Below are 19,518 nucleotides of genomic sequence, written 5' to 3'. Positions count from 1 at the left end.
AATCATATAAGTCTAAATGGCCCAACAAAATGATGTTAGTATGTTACATTTACCCTAACAAATCTAGTTGGACATAATCCTAGTAATTAAGTAACAAGTACATCATTTAGTACAACATATTTACATTTAGGTAACTCAAGAAAACAGTTTCTTGCTAAATTAAAGCATTTTATTTAGGTGGAAATTATTTCCATAATTTTATTGCATTCCACGAACAAGTTATTTTTTTGAGTGTATTATGATTTCATTATGGAGAGTGTTTCAGTTGATACAAGGGGAAAAATACTTTTCATGCAATCGGATAGTCCTACAAACAATCCCAGCCATTTTGTTGTAAGTATATTCATCTTCAGATGACGTGTATGTCTGCCTCTTCTCTTCAACGGTTTGATTGTTGATTGTTGTTTGAATTGATGGCATAATCACTCCCTGTGCATTTTGTTGGAAAGGGATCCTTATTTTGATTTATTGTTGAAGATTAGCATTTCATAATTATGTCTGATGACTGCAGACCTTTCCGAATCTATTTTCATTCAAGATTCAAGATCACTGTATTGAAATGATTTTGTCATGAGATGACAAAAGAACATATATGAACAAGATGTAGACATAAGAATAAAGTTAAATTAAATAAGAATGAGGTAGAAGTAAAGATTACAAAGAAATGTACAGTCCAATTTGCATTTCCCGAGGCTACGTCGCTAGGCTTAGTTGGTTAAGATATATAATCCCTTCAGCGAATTCTGGGTCTACAGCCAGTCTCCTCTCAGCTGGCCATGCTCAGTAAACTGCCTTTAAGGAGCAATAGCTCTGCTCTTGTCATGTCATGACCATGAAAAAATAAACATTTATTGAACATAATCTTGACGATAAACCCGAGCAGACATCTGGATAAGTTTCGATACTTTTGAAGAGCAAAATCATGCAGTTTGCTCGATCCGTAAGTAACTTCTTGCCTTTATTTCTTGGGTGCTTTCAGCTTCAAGGTAACACAACTTATCAGAAAAAGGAGAGAAACAGAATAAAGAAGCAGTGATGTTTATTACACCCACCTTCCCCCGTGTTTTTGTCTTTTCAGCAGCCTGATTGGTTTTCTCCTTTGTTTGTGTGCGTTTTGACTTTCTTTTTTTTTTTTGAACTGTAATAAAGCAGTCTGTTGTCTCGTTGCGAACATGCTGCTGGCGTTCCCTGAAGATCTGAGGGAAAAACAATCAATAAAATCCAAACAGTGGTATTGTCAGTGTTAACAGATGTAGCACACACACGAACATTTTCCTCCACCCAGAAAGCTAATAAATACACACATAATTACATCTTTTAAAAAGATTCTTGCCATTGGATTTAATCAAACGCAGAAGGGGGTGAGGAACTTTAAAATGTCTTTGTTTTACTACTGTTTTGTCAAAATACAGACATACACAGTGTGTAAAACCAGAATCAGACGGATGTTTAGACAGTAATGACAAAAACCAATCTTTGCTAATGCGTTTATGGTACACGTTGAGACTTAACTTAAATTTCTTTTCCTAATGAGCACAGTCAAAAACCGTTGGCTTTAATAACGTAATATTAAACCGTGAGTCTCAAGCTCCCAGAGCTCATATATCAAAGAAATAATTCAGACACGTTGTACGATGACACAGACCCGCGCGCACTAACTGTCTCACTCACTAACACACGAACAAACTCACACACACACACACAAACACACACTGGAAAGCAAGCTGCGATATTCTGAGATAACAGGCCTGATCACTGAAAGCACAGTGATCAGGAATAAAACAGATAATATGCTGATTTCACTGTGGGAACAGGTGCTGCTGCGTGACACACCATTAATCAATCAAAACTTAACAATGATCTCCCGACTCCAGCGGTCACGACCTTCGCCCTCATCCATGAACATGTACTTGAGAGAGATGGATGAGGGTTGGACCTGCGTTTAACCACAATGGAGTTAAACCAAAGAGTTGGAGTGGATATAATGTATCTCCTACCACACTCATGTGGTGAGAGATGCTGAAGCAAACTATGTCTGGTGATACTTTACGTGTTTTCATATTGCAAATTGCATTCATTCATATTAAATTCCATTAAAAGATCAAAAAACAGGTATTGATTGTGAACGTCTTAATATCGATTTTAAAAGAAAAAGTCATGTTTTTGGTCGATCGTGAACAACTAACACCTCCAATAAACTGGCAATGGATCATGTGGATTCATATTGTTTTTTGACTCAATTTGTCCAGTGAATTACCACTGTCATCTGATCTACATATATACGATGTAGTTTAAGCTGCAGTTAAAATTTCTCAGTGAACTATGTAGGATAGTGCAACATATCGCAATGTCAGAATATCGCTATAATGTATCGTACCGTGACTCAAGTATCGCGATACGTATCGTGTCGTGAAGTCCTTGCCAATGCCTACTTTTTATACTACATCATATAAATGTTAGCTTACAACTTATTTCTTACTATGTTTAATGCACCAAACACTGAGGCAAATTCCTTTAATGTGTGAACACCGGGGGTTGCATGAATTCAGAATTAATTATGACGACACAGTCTAGTCGCTAATGACGTCACTAATAAAAAGACAGTAGAAGTAATGCTTAGATTTAACAGTACTCCACAGCTTGTTGTAAGGGTTTTGTATTTTGAGTATTTTCTGTGTTTCCTGTTTTTATTTTCCAAAGTTCTTCCTTGTTTTACTTCCTGCCTTTCCCCCACTTTGATCGTCGGATTGGTTTCTCCTGGTGTGCTCCCCCTAATTTGATTGACCCGTGTCTCCTTAACCCATCTGCCCACGTGTATATAACCCTGCCTTTGTTCTCTGTGATGTCAACTGTTGATGTTCTTGTTTGAATTTCAGTCCTTACTTGTTTTTGGAATAGTGCTTTTTGATTATCCTGCCATCCCTGCAGCAGCTTTTGTTCCCTGGATTTTGAGTTTTCATTAAAGTTATTAGTTAATTCCTATCCCTGCCTTCTTCTGTGAAGATTTATACCTTCAGTTAAAATAAGAAGTCTCAGGGATGAGCTGCTCACAGTGTGTACCCCGTTCCAAAGGCGCTCTCGCTGAGATATTTGGATAAATTTCCACACATTTTTAAAGCCGTGAGTCACCGTGACCTTAGGTACTGACCTTTTGGTGAAACCGCAAAGTCTCATGCATTGTCAAGCATGATAATTCCATCCGTCACTCTCGCGTATTCATGCCATGTAAAGGGCTCAAGCTGCAATAACATGTTCCGTAAAGTCAGAAAATGTGAAAAAGCAGATAATATGAAATCACTCAGCCGGTAATTCAGTAAACCTTGGACTCTGAATGAAGTCACACTTCATTAAAAAAGCAAAGAAAAAGCTGAATAGCCCTACTAAATAATAAGAGAACCTGAACTCAAGTTCCTCATGGACTCTCAAACACACTTTTGCCAACTATGGATTACTTCATTTGAGCCTCTGCCGAGTTACATACGCAAGTATATACACAAAATCACACAGACACACACGAGACAACACGGGTGACCTTGTGCAGTTCTGGTGCTGCAGTATCTCCATGGTGATGTACCTGAAATGCTAACAAAGCTACAGTGCAGCTTTTATATTATCCTCAGTCAGTAATAAGACCAATAATTGTCCCTGTCCAATCTCGAAAGAACATTTTCCTTCAGAGCGGCAATGTTAGCAGCTAAGTGAGGAAAACAAGCATAAAAGGAACTAAAAGTGATTAATGACTGATTTATATATATATACTTGTACTGAATCTAAAATGTGGTGCTGCCTCAGTGTGACAGTTCACGTATAATTTGAAGTTTACCCCACATACGTGCGAGCCTGGAGTCAATTAGGCCACAAGCTGTGAAGCGATAAGAAGTGGTAGGAGGGGGGGGTTCATAGGCGTAAAGTGAGCGAATCGTTCTCCAACTTCGCGTGTGATGGCTGGTGGCGGGCCGCCAGCGGGGTTGTTTATGCTCTGTAGCCATCGATCTATTTTCCGGGCCAGATGGCTGTGATTGCTGTAGCAGAGAGAGGGAGACGTGAGCGCTACCTGACAGGGATCAGGATCAAATCTGTCTTCATGTGCCATTATTTTCTTAATGCCCGTCTTTGCTGGCACTTTACTGATGGGGGCTGAGATCATACTTTGGTCAGCATCCGCTCATCTGCCAGCGCTGACCCGACCGAACAAGGGAATCTGTGAAAATGAAACATATCCTTTTAATGTCATAAATCCGCAGCCTGCTTCCTGCACTTATGACTCTGCAATAAACCACACGGAAGAAGGTGAGTGTGTGTTTCCAATAGAGATCCGTCTTAAAACCAAACGCAGCAGCTTGATTTTTGAACTTACATTGTTTAAAATGTCATTTTTTAAAGTAGCTGAAATGTCATCCTCAACTGTTGTTCAACTTTGACCCCAGCCTTTGATTAAGAAGGGTCTGGCATCCAGCGTATACGATACCATCCTTGTGACCTTCAGACTTTACTCAGCCTCCTATGGCTTTGCTGCTTTGCTCCGTGAGGACTGCGTTTGAATGAAATATTCATCCATTATTGGATGAAAAGGTTGTCTCATAATTGAATGCACATGAGAATCCGGGTTTGTCTCTTCGCCAGGCGCACGTTCACGGGTGAATGTCTGGAGAAATTCACAGGAAGCTCGAGGGACGTCTAGAGGAGAGCGGAGAAACGTACGTTAGGATTCGACGGAAGTTTTGTTTTTCCTTTCTTGGAACCATTTTGGTTTCGTTATCTTAGCGCTAACGGTTTCACACAGAACCCGCGGTGACCAGTACTAATGCTTGCTATGTAAATTATGGTAACACTTTCCAACAATCATCGCAAAAAGACCAGCTAAGACAAACTGCTGTTTAATGCTGACCACAGATGCTTTTAGACTGATGGTATGGACAGTGTGTTTTTACGTCTAGCCATATGAAAGCAAATGCATTATATTCTACACCACTCTTCCTTTTTCTTTTGTTTTTTAATATCTCTGTCATTTACCTCAAAGGTCTTAAAACACCTCTGTGCTGACCAAGAAACACAATCATTTAAATCTCACACAAATAATAAACCATCTGTCTTTTGCCGCAGAGTCTCTCCGTCTCGTAATAAAACTAAAAGCTGATACACAAAGAGTGTCTGTGTGATAAAAGAACTCTTCCGGGATGCGAGAGCACTCTGAAATAGTTGCACAGGATGCGTTTGCCAGTAATGGGCGTATAAACATGATGGAGTGAGTAGTATGAGAATGGCTAATGTGGAACTGTTTGCATTGAAGCGCTGGAATCGAGAGCTCACACAGCGACTCCGTGGCAAGAGACGAAGTTGACTCCTTGCACATACACTCTACGCCTGCCTGTAAAGGCAATGACTCTTCAGAGAAAGTGGAAGAGCTGCTATTAGCTCGTAGGCTATATGAAGCTAGGTAGAGCACCAAACCTGGCCTCTCCTGAATCAGGCTGATTAGCACAGTTAATTAAATCTAGACGATCATGTTGTTGTGGAAATATTTGAATGATCAGCTAAAATGGAAGATGACAACTTTCCGTAGTACTTCCGTTGCACTGCTTCTCTAAGCTGAAACGGTGCCAAACAGTGTCTGAACAGAGACCGGCTCGTTCTGCTGAAAAGTGGTGCCAATTAGTGCCAATCAGTGCCAATGGTGCGGAGCGCCACTGGACGGCCGGCCGTCACCTTTCACAGCACTGGAGCTTAATAATATGCTCGTCGTCGTGTTCATGTGTTGACATGTGGTTGCACCCGGATCCGAGCGATTAATACAATAACAATGAAAACTGTTGCAGTGATGGATTTAAACAAGAACACACACAATAGTGGAAAGTATGTGGTTTAAACATAATATTTTAACGAGGAAATGCAACGCCCCACTCCCCCCCCCTTTGCATTGCAGTGGTATGATCCACCCCTCTCGTTTACCCCTCCCGCCGTGCATTAAGTTCTGCTGACCATCTCCTAGATCTACGTACTTTATCACTCAGCACCAACACATTACAGTCATTAGCAACAGCCCCAGCTCTTACTGTTGTTGTTGTTATTGTTCAGTAGGAGTTTCCTAGCTCACGTTTTTTTTCTCTCTCTGGCAAACTAATAGTGCCAGTTGTCAGTCAACCACTGCCCACAGTTGTTGATGTTGTTGTTAAGCTTTTGGTGGGCATGTGTCTTGATGTTAAAGCCAATGTGTGAGACTAATAATGCCTGTAAGCTAAACACACCTTGGCTGAGAAGGGCCACGGGCCAAAGCAGACTCCAGCACCTACAGTAGCTGTGATGTCCATTCAGAAAGAGGTGACTGAGAGTCAAGCACAGAAGACCGGAGTCTGCAGAGTCTGTTCAGTCCAAAACGAGAGACAAAGGGTAGCATGATGTTCTCTCCTGGGCAGGGTTGCCAATCTTTACTGACCTGCAGATGTTCAAGTCCTTAAGCTCAGCACCCCTAAACCTCTGACCCTAGACTCACCCCAGGTCATAATTCTGGAGGAAAATGTGGATTTTAGAAAATTAGGACATAAATCAAAGATGGAGCAACAGCAGCGAGTGTGGGCTCAAGCATTTACTGCCGTAGTGTGGTTGATGTATCAGCGTAAATGAATAGGAGGTTTAGCTTGATCAAACATCTAGGCTACACGTAGCAATCCCGTTAGGTAGCGCTCTTACCAAAGACGCCTCAGGGAAACAACCACGATCGGTCCGTGGGTGATGCGCGTTCACACTGCAAGCTAATCACTCTGGGGAGTAATTGCAATTGGAGTAAGACCGCTCTGCCTAACCAGGCTCAGATTGGTTCATTTGTTCCGAAGCAGAGTACAATTCCTGTGTCTTATGTGTTCTTTTTTAAATTTGTGGCAACTTTTCCAGATTGAGTTGCTTTTTTTTCACTTGATTAGAGAAAAAAAAAGAGTCAAACGGTGCTTAAACTAGCATAGAAGTAGACAACTGTGTATAAAACTAGTAACTACCAACAAACAGCAGGCCAAAACTATGTCAGTATTACATGTAATAGCATCCAGTGGCTACTCGTCACCTAATCTGTGCTACTGTTGCTTCTCGTTTCAGCCTGCGTGATGACCTGCCGCAGACACCGTTGCCTCTGGGCCAGTGTGCCGTCTGATGGCAGAGCCCGGAGGAGTGGGCGTTGTAAGCTGTGTGAAGAGGCTGGGGCCTGACAGAGAGGACAGAGGTCTGCGCTGAGCTAAAAACAAACCCTACCCAGTCTGCTCTCCTATCCATCCTGCCCCAAGGTTGACTGGCAAGAGCTTGATCCATCACTACATTTACTCCTTCATTCACTGACCACCAGGCCACAGTATTATAATAACAATAAAAAAAAAAACTCCTCTCATGTTTGACTGAGGCAAGGCTGAGCACAACATTGACATTCTTGCCACCTTCAAATGTAACTCCTGGGTTTATGATTATGATATGTAAATTATGTAGGCCTACGCAAAATGTTTAGTTTACAACTAGTGGCTCCAAGGCTAAGAGTTTAGTAAGCTGACAACCAGGTAACTGTGTATCATGCAGGAAAAGCATAATGAAAGAAAACCAATCAGGCATAACATTATGACCACCTTTCTAATATTGTGTAGGTCTCCCTTGTGCCTCCAAAACAGTTGTGACTCATCAGAGAATGGACATTGGTCTTCAGAAGGTGCCCTCTGGTGTCTGGCAACACAATGTTGTTAGTGAGCGTCTTTGGGTCCTGTTGATCATCTTACAGATACTTGAACAGTTATTTATTATTATTATTATTTCCCCCGTCAGTGGTTTTAATGTTCTGGCTGATCTGCGTATCAACTGTGACCATCCTCTGAAAATTGAGCTTCCACGACCTCCACCGTTTCTTCAAGGGTCTCCAAAAATCTCCTTCAAGATGCAAACTCGCAGTGGCATGAAATGTCCAAACGCCACGCTGCGAACGCGACCCCGTTTAGGTTCAGCTGATATCTTCGAAACACAGGCCGTGGAAGCCTTTGTTGCGGCGTCGTCGCTTAAAGAGCCGCGGATATTCAGAAGGACGCGTGTGGTGGAAATGAGGATGGCGAGGGGCTAAAAATAAGCATTCAATTTCACAACTCCTCTTCGTCCTGACAGAAAAGGGGCATGTGATTCCAGGTAAAGTGACTGTTGGTGTCATGGCAGTCAGGTCCATTAGGTTATTTATTTATTTCTTTTTTTTTTTTTGTCAGCCTGTGAAGCTCTGCAGCTGCGAGTAGGGGCAGATGAGTGACTCTCTGGCTGTGACTCAGCCGGTGGCACCACAAGGAGACTCCAGATTATACTCTATTGCTTTAGTGGGGCCGGAATTTGGTGAACATCTCATCTTCGGTCAGGAAAGTTGCGCACACACACACACGCACACACACAGACAGATCGTCCTCTGAGGCCACATGGCTACGAGTGAATCACTCCTTTTTCCTGAAAACCATGAAGGACAACACTCTCAGATGGGCTGTGATATGAGGCTATGCTCTGCTGCCTGAGTAATTCATGTGCGCCTGGAGCGCTCATTTGCATAGAGTTTGTGCAAGTGAGCATCCACTGAACCACCTGCTAAGTCTTTGTGATTACCACTGTGTGCCGCTGAGATAAAAAAGGTCTTTACATGACTAAATGGTGCATGAAGGGGATTCTACCCACTGACCATTATGCCGTTAGTCTGTCTATCCTGCACTGAGAATATTCACCATTTGCACAATAGATAATTGCGCGTTGTCGCCGGCCGAATCTGCTTAAGAGAAATTAAAGATTTTATTTTATTTTTTGTCTTGATTGATTCCTTGGATCATCTTTTCGTGAATACTTACATTTTGCTTTCACAGAAGGTGAAGTTACTTTCTCCTCCCTGTTTATTTCTCTGCTGCTGAACGTATTTGGACAAAGGGATCAACAAGCACCTCCAGTTTGACTAGCGGAGCCTTGTCGGAACACAAAATCTGCGTGATGAAGTGAGTGGTGAAGATGCACACGACTCCCGGCTGAAGTGATTTGACGTGAATTCAGCTTCGTCCTTGGCTACAGTACCGGCTTCCTCCAGCTGGGGAGGAACAGAATACAGAAGTGGCAGATTAGGGGAACAGTTAAGAGCTGTCAGCCACAGCCTCCTCCTCCTCCTCCCCTTCTCTATTTATGCATCTTTTCCTCCTCACCCACCCTCCCGCACCTCCTCCTCCTCCTCCTCCTCCTCCCCTTCAATCTTTCCTCTCACAGCCGCTCGAAACAAACACATCAGAGGTAGACAGCCTGCTTCAGAGGCTCGTCTGGAAACACGCTGCGTGTAATCACTATATTTTCAGGCTTGTTGCTTTCTGATTTCATGGAATAAGTAACTCGCTGTAATATTGATCCTATAGATTCACAGTATACTGTATAATATAGATATTTATATGCTTTTCTATACATGAATATTATTTTTTTTTTTTGCTGGACTTGTCCTTTGTGGACTGAAAGTAATGATCCCACAACGCGGACAACCGCTCAAATATCATAAGTTGACTGCAAATGGAGAAGGATCAATATTGAATGGGATGCATTATGGTGCTTTCGCGTGCAATCCTGCTCAAATCAATCACCGTACATCACGCGCAATATTCATCCGCGAAAGCCAGACGGACGTGAAACGGCTGAAAAATTGAACTTCTGCAAGTTGCGGCGCCGAGGCCTTTTTTTGTCACGACAGGCAGCTTTGTCTTTGAACCCACCCACCCCACCCCCATCACCAGAGTAATGACAATAATTATTATGATGGATGTGAATTGCAACACTCTGCCCCCTGCCTTGGGGGAGAAGACAGATGACGAACCCTGATTGAATCTTGATTCTGATGAAAAGGAAGCCACGAAAGAGCAAACAGAAGTCGCTTTGCACACAGATACATTCCACAATCACCGGTTAGTAACAAGACATATCACACGCCCTGCCTGTTTCTGCGTAAACTATCTTCGAGACAAGAACATATTGGATATACTGTTCTGCCACAAGTGATCAATGCCTTCTTTAATCCGCTTCAAACTCAGCATAACAAGTGTTCAGCAATTAGTTGGATGACTCCTCAGCCTCTTCTGTTCTGCCAGAACTGGATGCTCTGGCATCATGCGCAGCGCCTTTCATTGTTTTCTCATGATGCTGCGTCGCCAAATGTCATGTATTTTCCACAACAAGATACATGTAATTTGGGAGATCGCTCTGCTGGGAGTGCATGGTGGAAATAATTGCGCAGCTGCACAGGACAGGAAAAGATCTCTTAATAGTGTATGCGCATGTAGCCCCCGACTGCAGTAAATAAATGGATTAATAGTGGAGGATATTCTGAATGGACTTAGCAGCGCTTCCACTTTAGGACCGAACTAAAATTACAACTCGACAGTTTAGCAGGCTGATTTCACCCGAGAACAATAAGTAGCGTCAACAAGAAGATGGCTTTTTATGCAGAGCGGCCCTGGATCTTAGAAGTACACTGATGCACATATGCGTAAGCGGCATGATAATGTGGTTGTTTGTCAAGTTAATTATACTGTTGGTTAGCTACTAAAACTGTAGCCCAGCTTAAGGCTCCTGCACGAAAAAGATGTGCCCCAAATTAAACAGAGGATATCTGAAAGGCCACGTTTTTTTTTTTTTTTTTTTTTTTGTGCCATTTCTAATAGAGGTAACACCTCTAGCTTTACTAGAGAGGTGCAAGAATCAGACTACACCATGTTTCAATGAAAATAAGAAAACGAGAACACAACTACTTGTACCAAGGTTTTAGACTTTTTGCCTGTTTGGGCAAGTTCACCAAATTACTTATCTTGGCACATTTGGGGCCGGTCTGTGTGCACATGTGTTAGCTATATCATCATTTATAAACTGATTCATGTGTAAATGCTGTTGGATTAATGTAATGGGACAGAAAGCACATCAAATGTAGACCCTTGAGTGGAAATAAAATACAATATAAGTGGGTGTTTGAGGTACTTGTACTTTACAAGTACCTCAAACACCCACTTCTATTTTATTTCCACACCTGCTGTGACTCAGGTGAAATAATTGATCATATAAAATTACAGCAAGACAATGCATGCGACTAGAACATCTCAGAGACGATGTGTGAAAACACCAGGATTTGCACGAGTTTTCTGTGTGGATGGTTTTATGTATACATATATATTTGCACATAGTGTAAAAACAGTGGTGTGGAAGTAAAACTCAACAAAACACAGCTGTTTTTTGTGTGTGTGTATGTGTTTTGTCCCTGCAGCAGCAGCAGCAGCAGCAGCATCCCCTATAAATAGGTGATGCTCTCAAAGCCAGCAGAGCTAATTTTCCAGCAGACTCCTTCTGAGAGTTCACCTCTGCGTGAGGTGATTCAATTCAGTTTTATTTATATGGCGTCAATAACAATACAAATTGTCTCAAGACGCTTTACAAAATCCGGTCTGAAACCCCACGTGAAACCCCAAGAGCAAGGCTGAAGGCATCTGTGGCTAAAAAAAAAAAAAAATCTTGTGCAGAACCCAGCTCATATGGAGGGATCCATCTGCCTAAGGCTGGCCGCATAGAGACAGAGAACAGAGAGATAAACGAGATAAACATACATCTGTCATAGATACATACACCTGACGAAAGTGTGCATGTAGAATCTGATGATGATACAAATGCAAGATGTAGTTGATGATGTTACATGACAGTTTGAACGCGGGGAACACACTATTGCACATCTGCATACATGCACACACGTGCACACCCGGTCTTCTTATTGTTGCTGCAGAAACATGAACTTGATCTATCTATCTATCTATCTATCTATCTATCTATCTATCTATCTATCTATCTATCTATCTATCTATCTATCTATCTATCTATCTATCTATCTATCTATCTATCTATCTATCTATCTATCTATCAAGGACGCACTTCATTTTGCGCTCCAACACTTGAGACCACGTGACCAGCAGGCGCACAAAGCCTTATAACCGCCCGCTCCCTCCAACACACACACACACGCACCCCACCGCCTTCCCGTCTCCCTGCCTTCCCTGCCCGGCTTTACTGTATTTAACACACCACCAGTATCCGGGGAGTCAACTCGGGATCATTCCCCCTGGTAAATCATCAGAAAAAAAAACCCTGCAAATTTACTCCCTAGCTTTTCTTTTCCTTTCTTTTCTTCTTGGAGTTGCTGTCATTGTTCGCGAAGAGTGAAGAGAACAAGAGCGCACTTCAGAGTTCAATTAATGTTTCGCGACATGGATCGATGCAGGGTGTTTACAGCGATAAAATCAAGGTATGCACTTTTCTTTATTATTACTATTTCTCTTGAATTGTTTCAAATTCGTAAAGTTGCGTTATTGCTGCTGCTGTTGCAGTGCGTCCTCTTCGAGGATCGTCTTTGTGTGAACTTGATTGTTGATAATTAACGCCATCATTACCGACATCCAAATGCGCACGGTTCATTGGACAGATATGTTCACTCTTTATCTACTCTCTCCCCTGATGCCTAATTAATCCAGTGATTACTGAAAAAAGCTTAATGCTTAATGACCTCCTTTAATTAATAAGAAAGCCCTGGCTGTCCTACATACTTAATGCAGCCACCCCCCCCCCCCCAGGCTTTGCACAGGTTTGTCATCAACTGTTCAGTTTCCCACTATTGTCTGGGATGCATCTGTTCAGGAGTCAGCTGGCCGATGCACACATTCCCCCAATAACTCCCAGCAATAGATTTATTTCCACTGACAGTCAATAAACAGAGACTTTTGTTCTTGTGTTGGAACATTTTTAAATGTGAAATGATGTGATTTTTTTTTTAAATCAAAATTCTTAATGGAAAATCTTTCCTTTTTTCTCTGTAGATGTCCCTTTTAGTGTAACACTGTTTTACCGCACACCTCTCCACTGAGCTTCTCGGCAGTCATGAAGCTGTCTTTGCACAGGATAGCCGGCACCACGATGAGCACATTAACGACAGGTGTCCGCTACCTCGGCTCCAACGACGCCAGCTACGACGACTCCTCTGTGGACTCGAGCCTGATCAAGAACGGACTCCGCTTTGAGAAAGCCCACTCTGCCTACATCAGTAGCTCCGTCCCTGGGCTCGTCCCTGGGAGCAAGGATGTCCTTTACAGCGCCATCCCGCCCCTTTTTCCCACCAACATGTCGGACATTATGATGGGCAACGCCACCTCCGTGCAGGGCGGAGGAGCGGCCCAGTGCGGGGACAACTTTGTGGACAACATGGAGTGTTTTATGATCCTCACTCCCGGCCAGCAGCTCGCCATCGCCATCTTGGCTCTCACCCTGGGTACGTTTACAGTGCTGGAGAACCTCATGGTGCTGTGCGTGATCCTGCACTCCCAAACTCTTCGATCTCGGCCGTCCTACCACTTCATAGGCAGCCTGGCGGTGGCGGACCTGATAGGAAGCATCATATTTGTGTACAGCTTCCTCGACTTTCATGTCCTCCACCGGAAGGACAGCCCTAACGTTTTCCTCTTCAAGCTGGCCGGGGTCATCGCCTCCTTCACTGCCTCTGTGGGCAGCCTGTTCCTCACCGCAATCGACCGCTACATCTCCATACACAGGCCCATGGCGTACAAGCGCATCGTCACAAAGACTAAAGCGGTCATCGCCTTCAGCATGATGTGGACCATCTCCATCGTTATCTCACTGCTGCCGCTGCTCGGGTGGAACTGCAAACGCCTCGGCACTGTCTGCTCGGACATTTTCCCGCTAATTGACCAGAAGTACCTAATGTTCTGGATTGGAATGACAAGTATCTTGGTGTTATTCATCATCTACGCCTACATGTTTATCCTGTGGAAGTCCCACCACCATGCTGTCCGCATGCTGAGCCGCAGCTCCCAGAGGAGCGTGATTGTCTACACCGCAGAAGGCACCAAAGTGCAGACAGTGAGGCCTGAGCAGGCCCGCATGGACCTGCGTCTGGCCAAAACCCTGGTCCTGATCCTGGTGGCCCTCATCATCTGCTGGGGCCCGCTCCTCGCCATCATGGTTTACGACCTCTTCGGGAAGGTGAACGACTTCATCAAGACCATATTTGCCTTTTGCAGCATGCTCTGCCTGCTCAACTCCACCGTGAACCCTGTGATCTACGCCATGAGGAGCAAGGACCTGCGCCGGGCCTTCCTCAACATCTGCCACGTGTGCCGGGGAGCGACGCAGCCCCTGGACAACAGCGCCGAGAGTGACTGGAACAGCAGGAGCGTGAGGGCCACGGCGAGTGTGGTGGTGAAGGACGGAGGCAGCTGCGGAAAGTCTCAAGTAAAAGTGGCCCAGGTTACGCTCTCCGGGGGAACTGACACTTCTGCAGCCGAGCCGGTCTAAAAGACGAGCGCCCCTTCTCTAGAACAACTGTGAAGTCAAGATAGTGTAGAATAGCCCTCATCCTCTTAGTGCACTGCTCTGTGACTGTGAAACGTGCCAAAAGATGACCTAGGTTCAGAGGATTTTTATTTTATTTTTTTTCATCTGAGCCAGTAATATCATTGCACCATTTGTTCTCTCTGTGTGGTGGGATGTGGCAACTCTGAAAATGCCGTATTTATTCTCTTACTTGGAAATTGACTGACAATGGGAATTTTATCTGAATTACTTCACTAAATACTAAAGTCCCATTTTCAAGAGCCAGTTTGCACAGGTGCATTTTTCTATAACGATGACTAGAAAGACAAAAGTGTGCATTGTCGTTTTTGCTTAGATTTGAATGTGCAGATTTCAGCTTTAAGGGAAAACAGTATATTGTATGGCAATGGTGAAACTGTGTCTCGTTCATGCAAAATATCTGTTTTAAAAAAAAAGAAAAAAGACCTGATTTGTTCCCGGAGGATTTTGTAAGACCATGACATTGTGAAGTGTGTCAAGTTTAATAAAGTCTTATTTATTTATTTATTTATTTATTTATTCTGCAAAGAGGCAAACTTTGAAACATGAATGGCTTGATGTGATCTGCTGATTTATAATGATAAAACTGTTTAACAGCATTTTGTGCAAAGCTATACTACCATACTCCTGTGAAGCATCAGTTGTGCCATTGTTACCCCCCAGCCCCACCCCCCACCCACGACAGTGTGTATAAACAAGAACAAGCGTTCAGTAAATATGTGAAATTTGTCTATTTTTATTCATAATTTTGTCAACGTGGCTGGTATCCTTTTTCAATAAAATGATGAAAACAGCTTTTTAGAGGTTGCGACTCTTTACTGGAAATGAGAAGCATATCTTTTTTTCTTTTTCAAGGTTGAAAAAATGTATGTCAGTGTGTGTGTGTGTGACTGTCTTATGTGTGTTTCTGCATATCTTCCCTCATCTTTCGGCCCATGGCCCCATAAATCAAGTCTCCTCATGGCTCCAAGTCACAGGCTCGTTTCAATGCGAAAGCAGAACGTTTGTACTTTAAGCAATAAAAGGAAAAGATGTACTTTGTTTATCCTGAGGGAAATCCAGTCTCCAGTAGCTTCATCATAGAATATAATAATAATAAAAGTGTTAACTATGGGAGTGTAGTTGAATCAGTCTGTTTTTTTTTTTTGTTTTTTTTTAGAACAGAATAGAAATTATGGTGTCCCCCCCTGGGTGCCATAGGAGTATGGGAATAAAAAAATAAAATAAAAAGATAAAAATAAATGGGGAAAAAAAATAGAATACAAAAATATGTACAAAAAAACACTAACATGTCACAGCCATCCCTCTCACACATAGTAAGAGTCATTGTTATTGCACGTCTCTGTTGGACAATGAGCTCCCCTGCCCCTCTAATGTTTGGTGTAATGGATGGGATGGGTTGTCCATAATGGAGCGCAGTTTGTCCAGTCACAGAAATATAGACGTTTCCTTTCTAATCTCTCCAGTCATCTTCGTTGGAGCCCTTCAGAGTGAAGCCACTGTATTTCCGTGTGCTACACTGCCCTCCTGTGGAGCACAGACAAGAAGCTGACGTTATTATTTAAAATGGACGAATTGATAAAGCTGTCATTTATAAAATGCCATAATATGGCTACAATGCACCCGGGTGAAATTTAAAATGAGTGTCATTTGAAATGTGTATTTTGAATAATGCAGGCTGCAGTTTGAAATATTTTAATACGGTTTTTAAATATGTCACTACATAACCCAGAATGCATTTCGCTCGTTGTTTCACACGTGACGTCAGGAGCCGGAGAAGCCGACAGGCTGCTAAGCTGCGTTAGCTACCACTAGCTCCCTATCTCACAGCAGCACACGGTTGGCCCGCAGCTGGATGGTCGTCACTTCAACTTTTGGGAAGCAACTTTTACAACAACACGAGTTGGTGAACGCAGTTGGACGGAGCAGCTTTCCCCTCCCAAAAATAAAGGTACGACAACAACAGCTTTATTCAAATGTGCACCAGAACGTAGTCTACCTACCAATGGTAGCCAGAGCTAACGTTAGCTTTGTTTTCTTTTTGATTATTGGCTAGGAAGCACGGCTAGCGTTAGCTCGCTAGCAAATATTTAAAGGGTGAGCTGCGCAGTGTGTTTAGCGTGCATTCATCGGCAAAGGAAACAGATTTTTATCACAAGGGCTCACGCCGCGACCAGCGAGGCACGTTAAACAACAACAAGGGCTCGCAGTTGTCTGAAGTGGTTGATCTTATCGCCTCGTTCTTGTCTTGTTTCGGCATTTTGCACTCCCCTCCCTTTCCTACCAACTGAAGCCATGGCGTGTGGAGCCACCCTCAAGAGGACCATGGATTTCGACCCGCTGATGAGTCCCGCGTCCCCCAAAAGGCGAAGATGCATCCCCGTCTCCCCGTCGTCCTCATCCTCATCCCCTAGGAAGTACCTCAGCATGGAGCCCTCGCCATTCGGCGAGTCGTCGTCGAGACTTAGTGCAGGTAATTTTACTAATGTTGGCCTGCTTGGTGACTTAGCCAGAGGACCTGAGGGGCAAATTAACAACACGTTGACGCGCACCATAACAAACCACAGATCAAATATTAGTGGACGAGCCCCCACAGTCGGACAGCTGTTGACGATCCACTTCTTTGCTCTCCCTTTCACCCACTAGAACAAATCCTCAACAGCATCAAACAGGAGTACAAACGCATTCAGAAGAGGAAGCATCTAGATGGAGGCTACCAACAGTCAGAGTGCTGCTATTCTCCAGAATCCCCCTCCCAGTCGTCTACTATGAATGTTTCCAGCATGCCAGGTGGGTGCACAGTTTCTGTTTTAGGAGACTTGTTCAGAGTGACACAGGATCCCCCAAAGACTCAGAGGGTTTTTTCGTTGCTCCGTTTGCACAGGAACGTCCTCTGGAGGCGTCTCTCCGACTAGAAAAGAACAGCCATTATTCACCCTCAGACAAGTTGGTATGATCTGCGAACGCCTGCTCAAAGAAAGGGAAGAGAAGGTGCGGGAGGAATACGAGGAGACCATGACTTCAAAGTTGGCCGGTTGGTACACGCCGCTCATGTTCATATTCATGTTCAGTCGGTTTAGCGCAAAAGGAGGCAACAAAGTTGTCAAAACTGTTCATTTGGTTTGTAAAATCTGGCTTTATCAAGTGAATTTCAGTGATTAGCCTTGTGAGCAGCTTTTACTTTCAGAAGCCGGGTTTGAATGTGGAAAAAATTTGAATAATGTACATTGCGCCTGAGGCCGTACAACTAAAGTAACTGTGATTTCCCACCCTTTGAATTTCAGAACAATACGACACCTTTGTGAAGTTCACACACGACCAGTTAATGCGACGATTCGGGGAGCAACCTGCAAGCTGTGAGTTTTAGATTTCTCACCTCGCATTATTATTTCCACGTCCCTCTTTTCACTCTAAGCCAAAAAAAAAAAAAAAAAAAAGAAGGTCTTGTTGGATTCGAGCGCCGCCTTTGAAGTTTGAACTAACAAATCTGGTTTCTGCTTTTCCCGTCGTCTCCAGATGTTTCCTGAGTGTGGCACAGAATCCCTGCGAGATGGCCTTCTCCTGCTGCAAGTTATCATGTGATATCTCAAGAATAAAAAAAAAAAAGAAAAAAGAAAGAAAGAAAAAGCTCATCATTGTAAGAGATTCAGTTTAGTTAGTTTAAATGAAACTTTTCTTACTGTGCCATATATCCGTCTTTGGGCAAAAGTTTATATGAAGCTGTTGTCAGTCGTTACCACTCTGTTGTAAGCAGCTAGGTGCTTCCTGATGTAAATGAATGGACCCTCTCTCTACCAGTGGCCTCTGTTCCTGCAGCTGTACGTGTATCTACAGTTATCTCACTTTTGTAATGATTCCCGGCATTCCAGGCTTCGTCACCCGTTTCTGTTTGTTACATGTAAATACGATAAAAGCGGCGCAGAGTTTTACACAAGGTTTGCTGGTCAATCTGAAAGGAAGCGGAAGTTAAACAGAGAATACGTTCGTCCTCTGTTCGTTGCTTTTTAAATTGAGCATTAAGTGGGCTAATTTGCTTTTTTTTTTTTTTCTTTCTTCCTACCAGTGTTTTATTTATTTTTGAGTTTCGTTCTGCTGGTATTACTTTGAAACCAATGTACTTATTGGAAAAAAACAATAAAAACCTTTTAAGAGTTGAGAATTGTTTTGGTGCATGTGGAGTTAATGCCCCCAGAACTATAGATGATCATGATTCAGTACATCAGGGTCACCGGCTTTTCTCCAGTCGTGTCTTGGCTGCATACGGTTGAAAGATTTAACAAACAATTCTGCATAAAAATGACAGATTTATAAGTCCTGGAAGTGAACAAAGGGAACCGAAAATTTTTTTTGATGCACAAAATTAGTATTTATCATTTGTGCATATCTGTGAGGTGCACATGTTTGTGAACCTTGTTTTAGTAGGTACAGCTAAACATTAATAGTAACTGCTGGAGAAATTTTAGCCCATTATCTCAGAGCCTCTTCAGTTTTGAGGCGTTGGAGAGTTTCCTCTCATGAACCGCTTGCTTCACGCCCTTCAACTTTTCTGTTGGACTTACATCAGGACTCGGCCTGTTTTCCTGTGTTTGGTCCCATTGTTTCTTTAGATTCAGCTCATGGACAGATGTCCTGACATTTTCTTTAAGATTTCATTGGTTCATCATTGATGGCGAGACATAAAACCCAAACGAGGACAACACCGCCCCCGTGTTTCATGGACTGGTTGATGTTCTGAAACTGGAATGCAGACATGATGCCTCTCGTTTACACCAAATATTTCTACTTTGGCGTCATCTGTCCACGGAACGTTTAGTCCTTGCCGCTCTGCCGTGGTTGTTCACATTAGCCAGTGTGAGAAAGGCCTTCAGTTGCCTAGAAGTTATCCACGGTTCCTTTGTGATTTCTTGTGCCCGTTTCTTTAAAACTCCTCCGTTTGTTCACAGTCTGCCCTGAAATTAACTTGTAATCCTTGAGGTAGACGCACACACTTTTGTAACTGACAGATACGCAATATTGGCACATTTCTGAATAAAAAAACACACAAGTAATAATAATATTCCTGCTTCATTTGCTTGTTTGGGTTCTTTGTCTACCTTCGTGGCTTCT

General features: G+C 43.1%; 2 protein-coding genes across 2 annotated transcripts; both read left to right on the top strand.

The window, feature by feature from the left end:
- Window positions 1-11,692: 11,692 nt before the first annotated feature.
- Window positions 11,693-15,206, top strand: LOC125023131 (cannabinoid receptor type 1B-like). Its single transcript, XM_047610165.1, has 2 exons — window positions 11,693-12,295; window positions 12,864-15,206. Exon 2 carries the CDS (start codon window positions 12,925-12,927, stop codon window positions 14,353-14,355), a length of 1,431 nt encoding a protein of 476 aa, XP_047466121.1. The 5' UTR covers window positions 11,693-12,295; window positions 12,864-12,924; the 3' UTR covers window positions 14,356-15,206.
- Window positions 15,207-16,166: 960 nt separating this feature from the next.
- On the top strand, window positions 16,167-18,568 carry LOC125024000 (akirin-2-like). Its single transcript, XM_047611617.1, has 6 exons — window positions 16,167-16,363; window positions 16,706-16,885; window positions 17,059-17,202; window positions 17,297-17,446; window positions 17,697-17,768; window positions 17,929-18,568. Exons 2-6 carry the CDS (start codon window positions 16,708-16,710, stop codon window positions 17,937-17,939), a joined length of 555 nt encoding a protein of 184 aa, XP_047467573.1. The 5' UTR covers window positions 16,167-16,363; window positions 16,706-16,707; the 3' UTR covers window positions 17,940-18,568.
- Window positions 18,569-19,518: the final 950 nt, after the last annotated feature.

Source organism: Mugil cephalus, chromosome 17 (genome assembly GCF_022458985.1).
Source record: "Mugil cephalus isolate CIBA_MC_2020 chromosome 17, CIBA_Mcephalus_1.1, whole genome shotgun sequence".
NCBI lineage: Eukaryota > Metazoa > Chordata > Actinopteri > Mugiliformes > Mugilidae > Mugil > Mugil cephalus.
The sequence above is the reverse complement of the archived record's forward strand: the minus strand, read 5'-3'. Positions and strand labels throughout refer to the sequence as shown.

Coding starts and splice junctions, on each gene's coding strand:
- LOC125023131 (XM_047610165.1), top strand. CDS start 12,925: ATGAAGCTGTCTTTGCACAGGATAGCCGGCACCACGATGAGCACATTA.
- LOC125024000 (XM_047611617.1), top strand. CDS start 16,708: ATGGCGTGTGGAGCCACCCTCAAGAGGACCATGGATTTCGACCCGCTG. Junction 16,886..17,058: donor GTCGTCGAGACTTAGTGCAG/GTAATTTTACTA, acceptor TTCACCCACTAG/AACAAATCCTCAACAGCATC. Junction 17,447..17,696: donor CATGACTTCAAAGTTGGCCG/GTTGGTACACGC, acceptor TTTGAATTTCAG/AACAATACGACACCTTTGTG.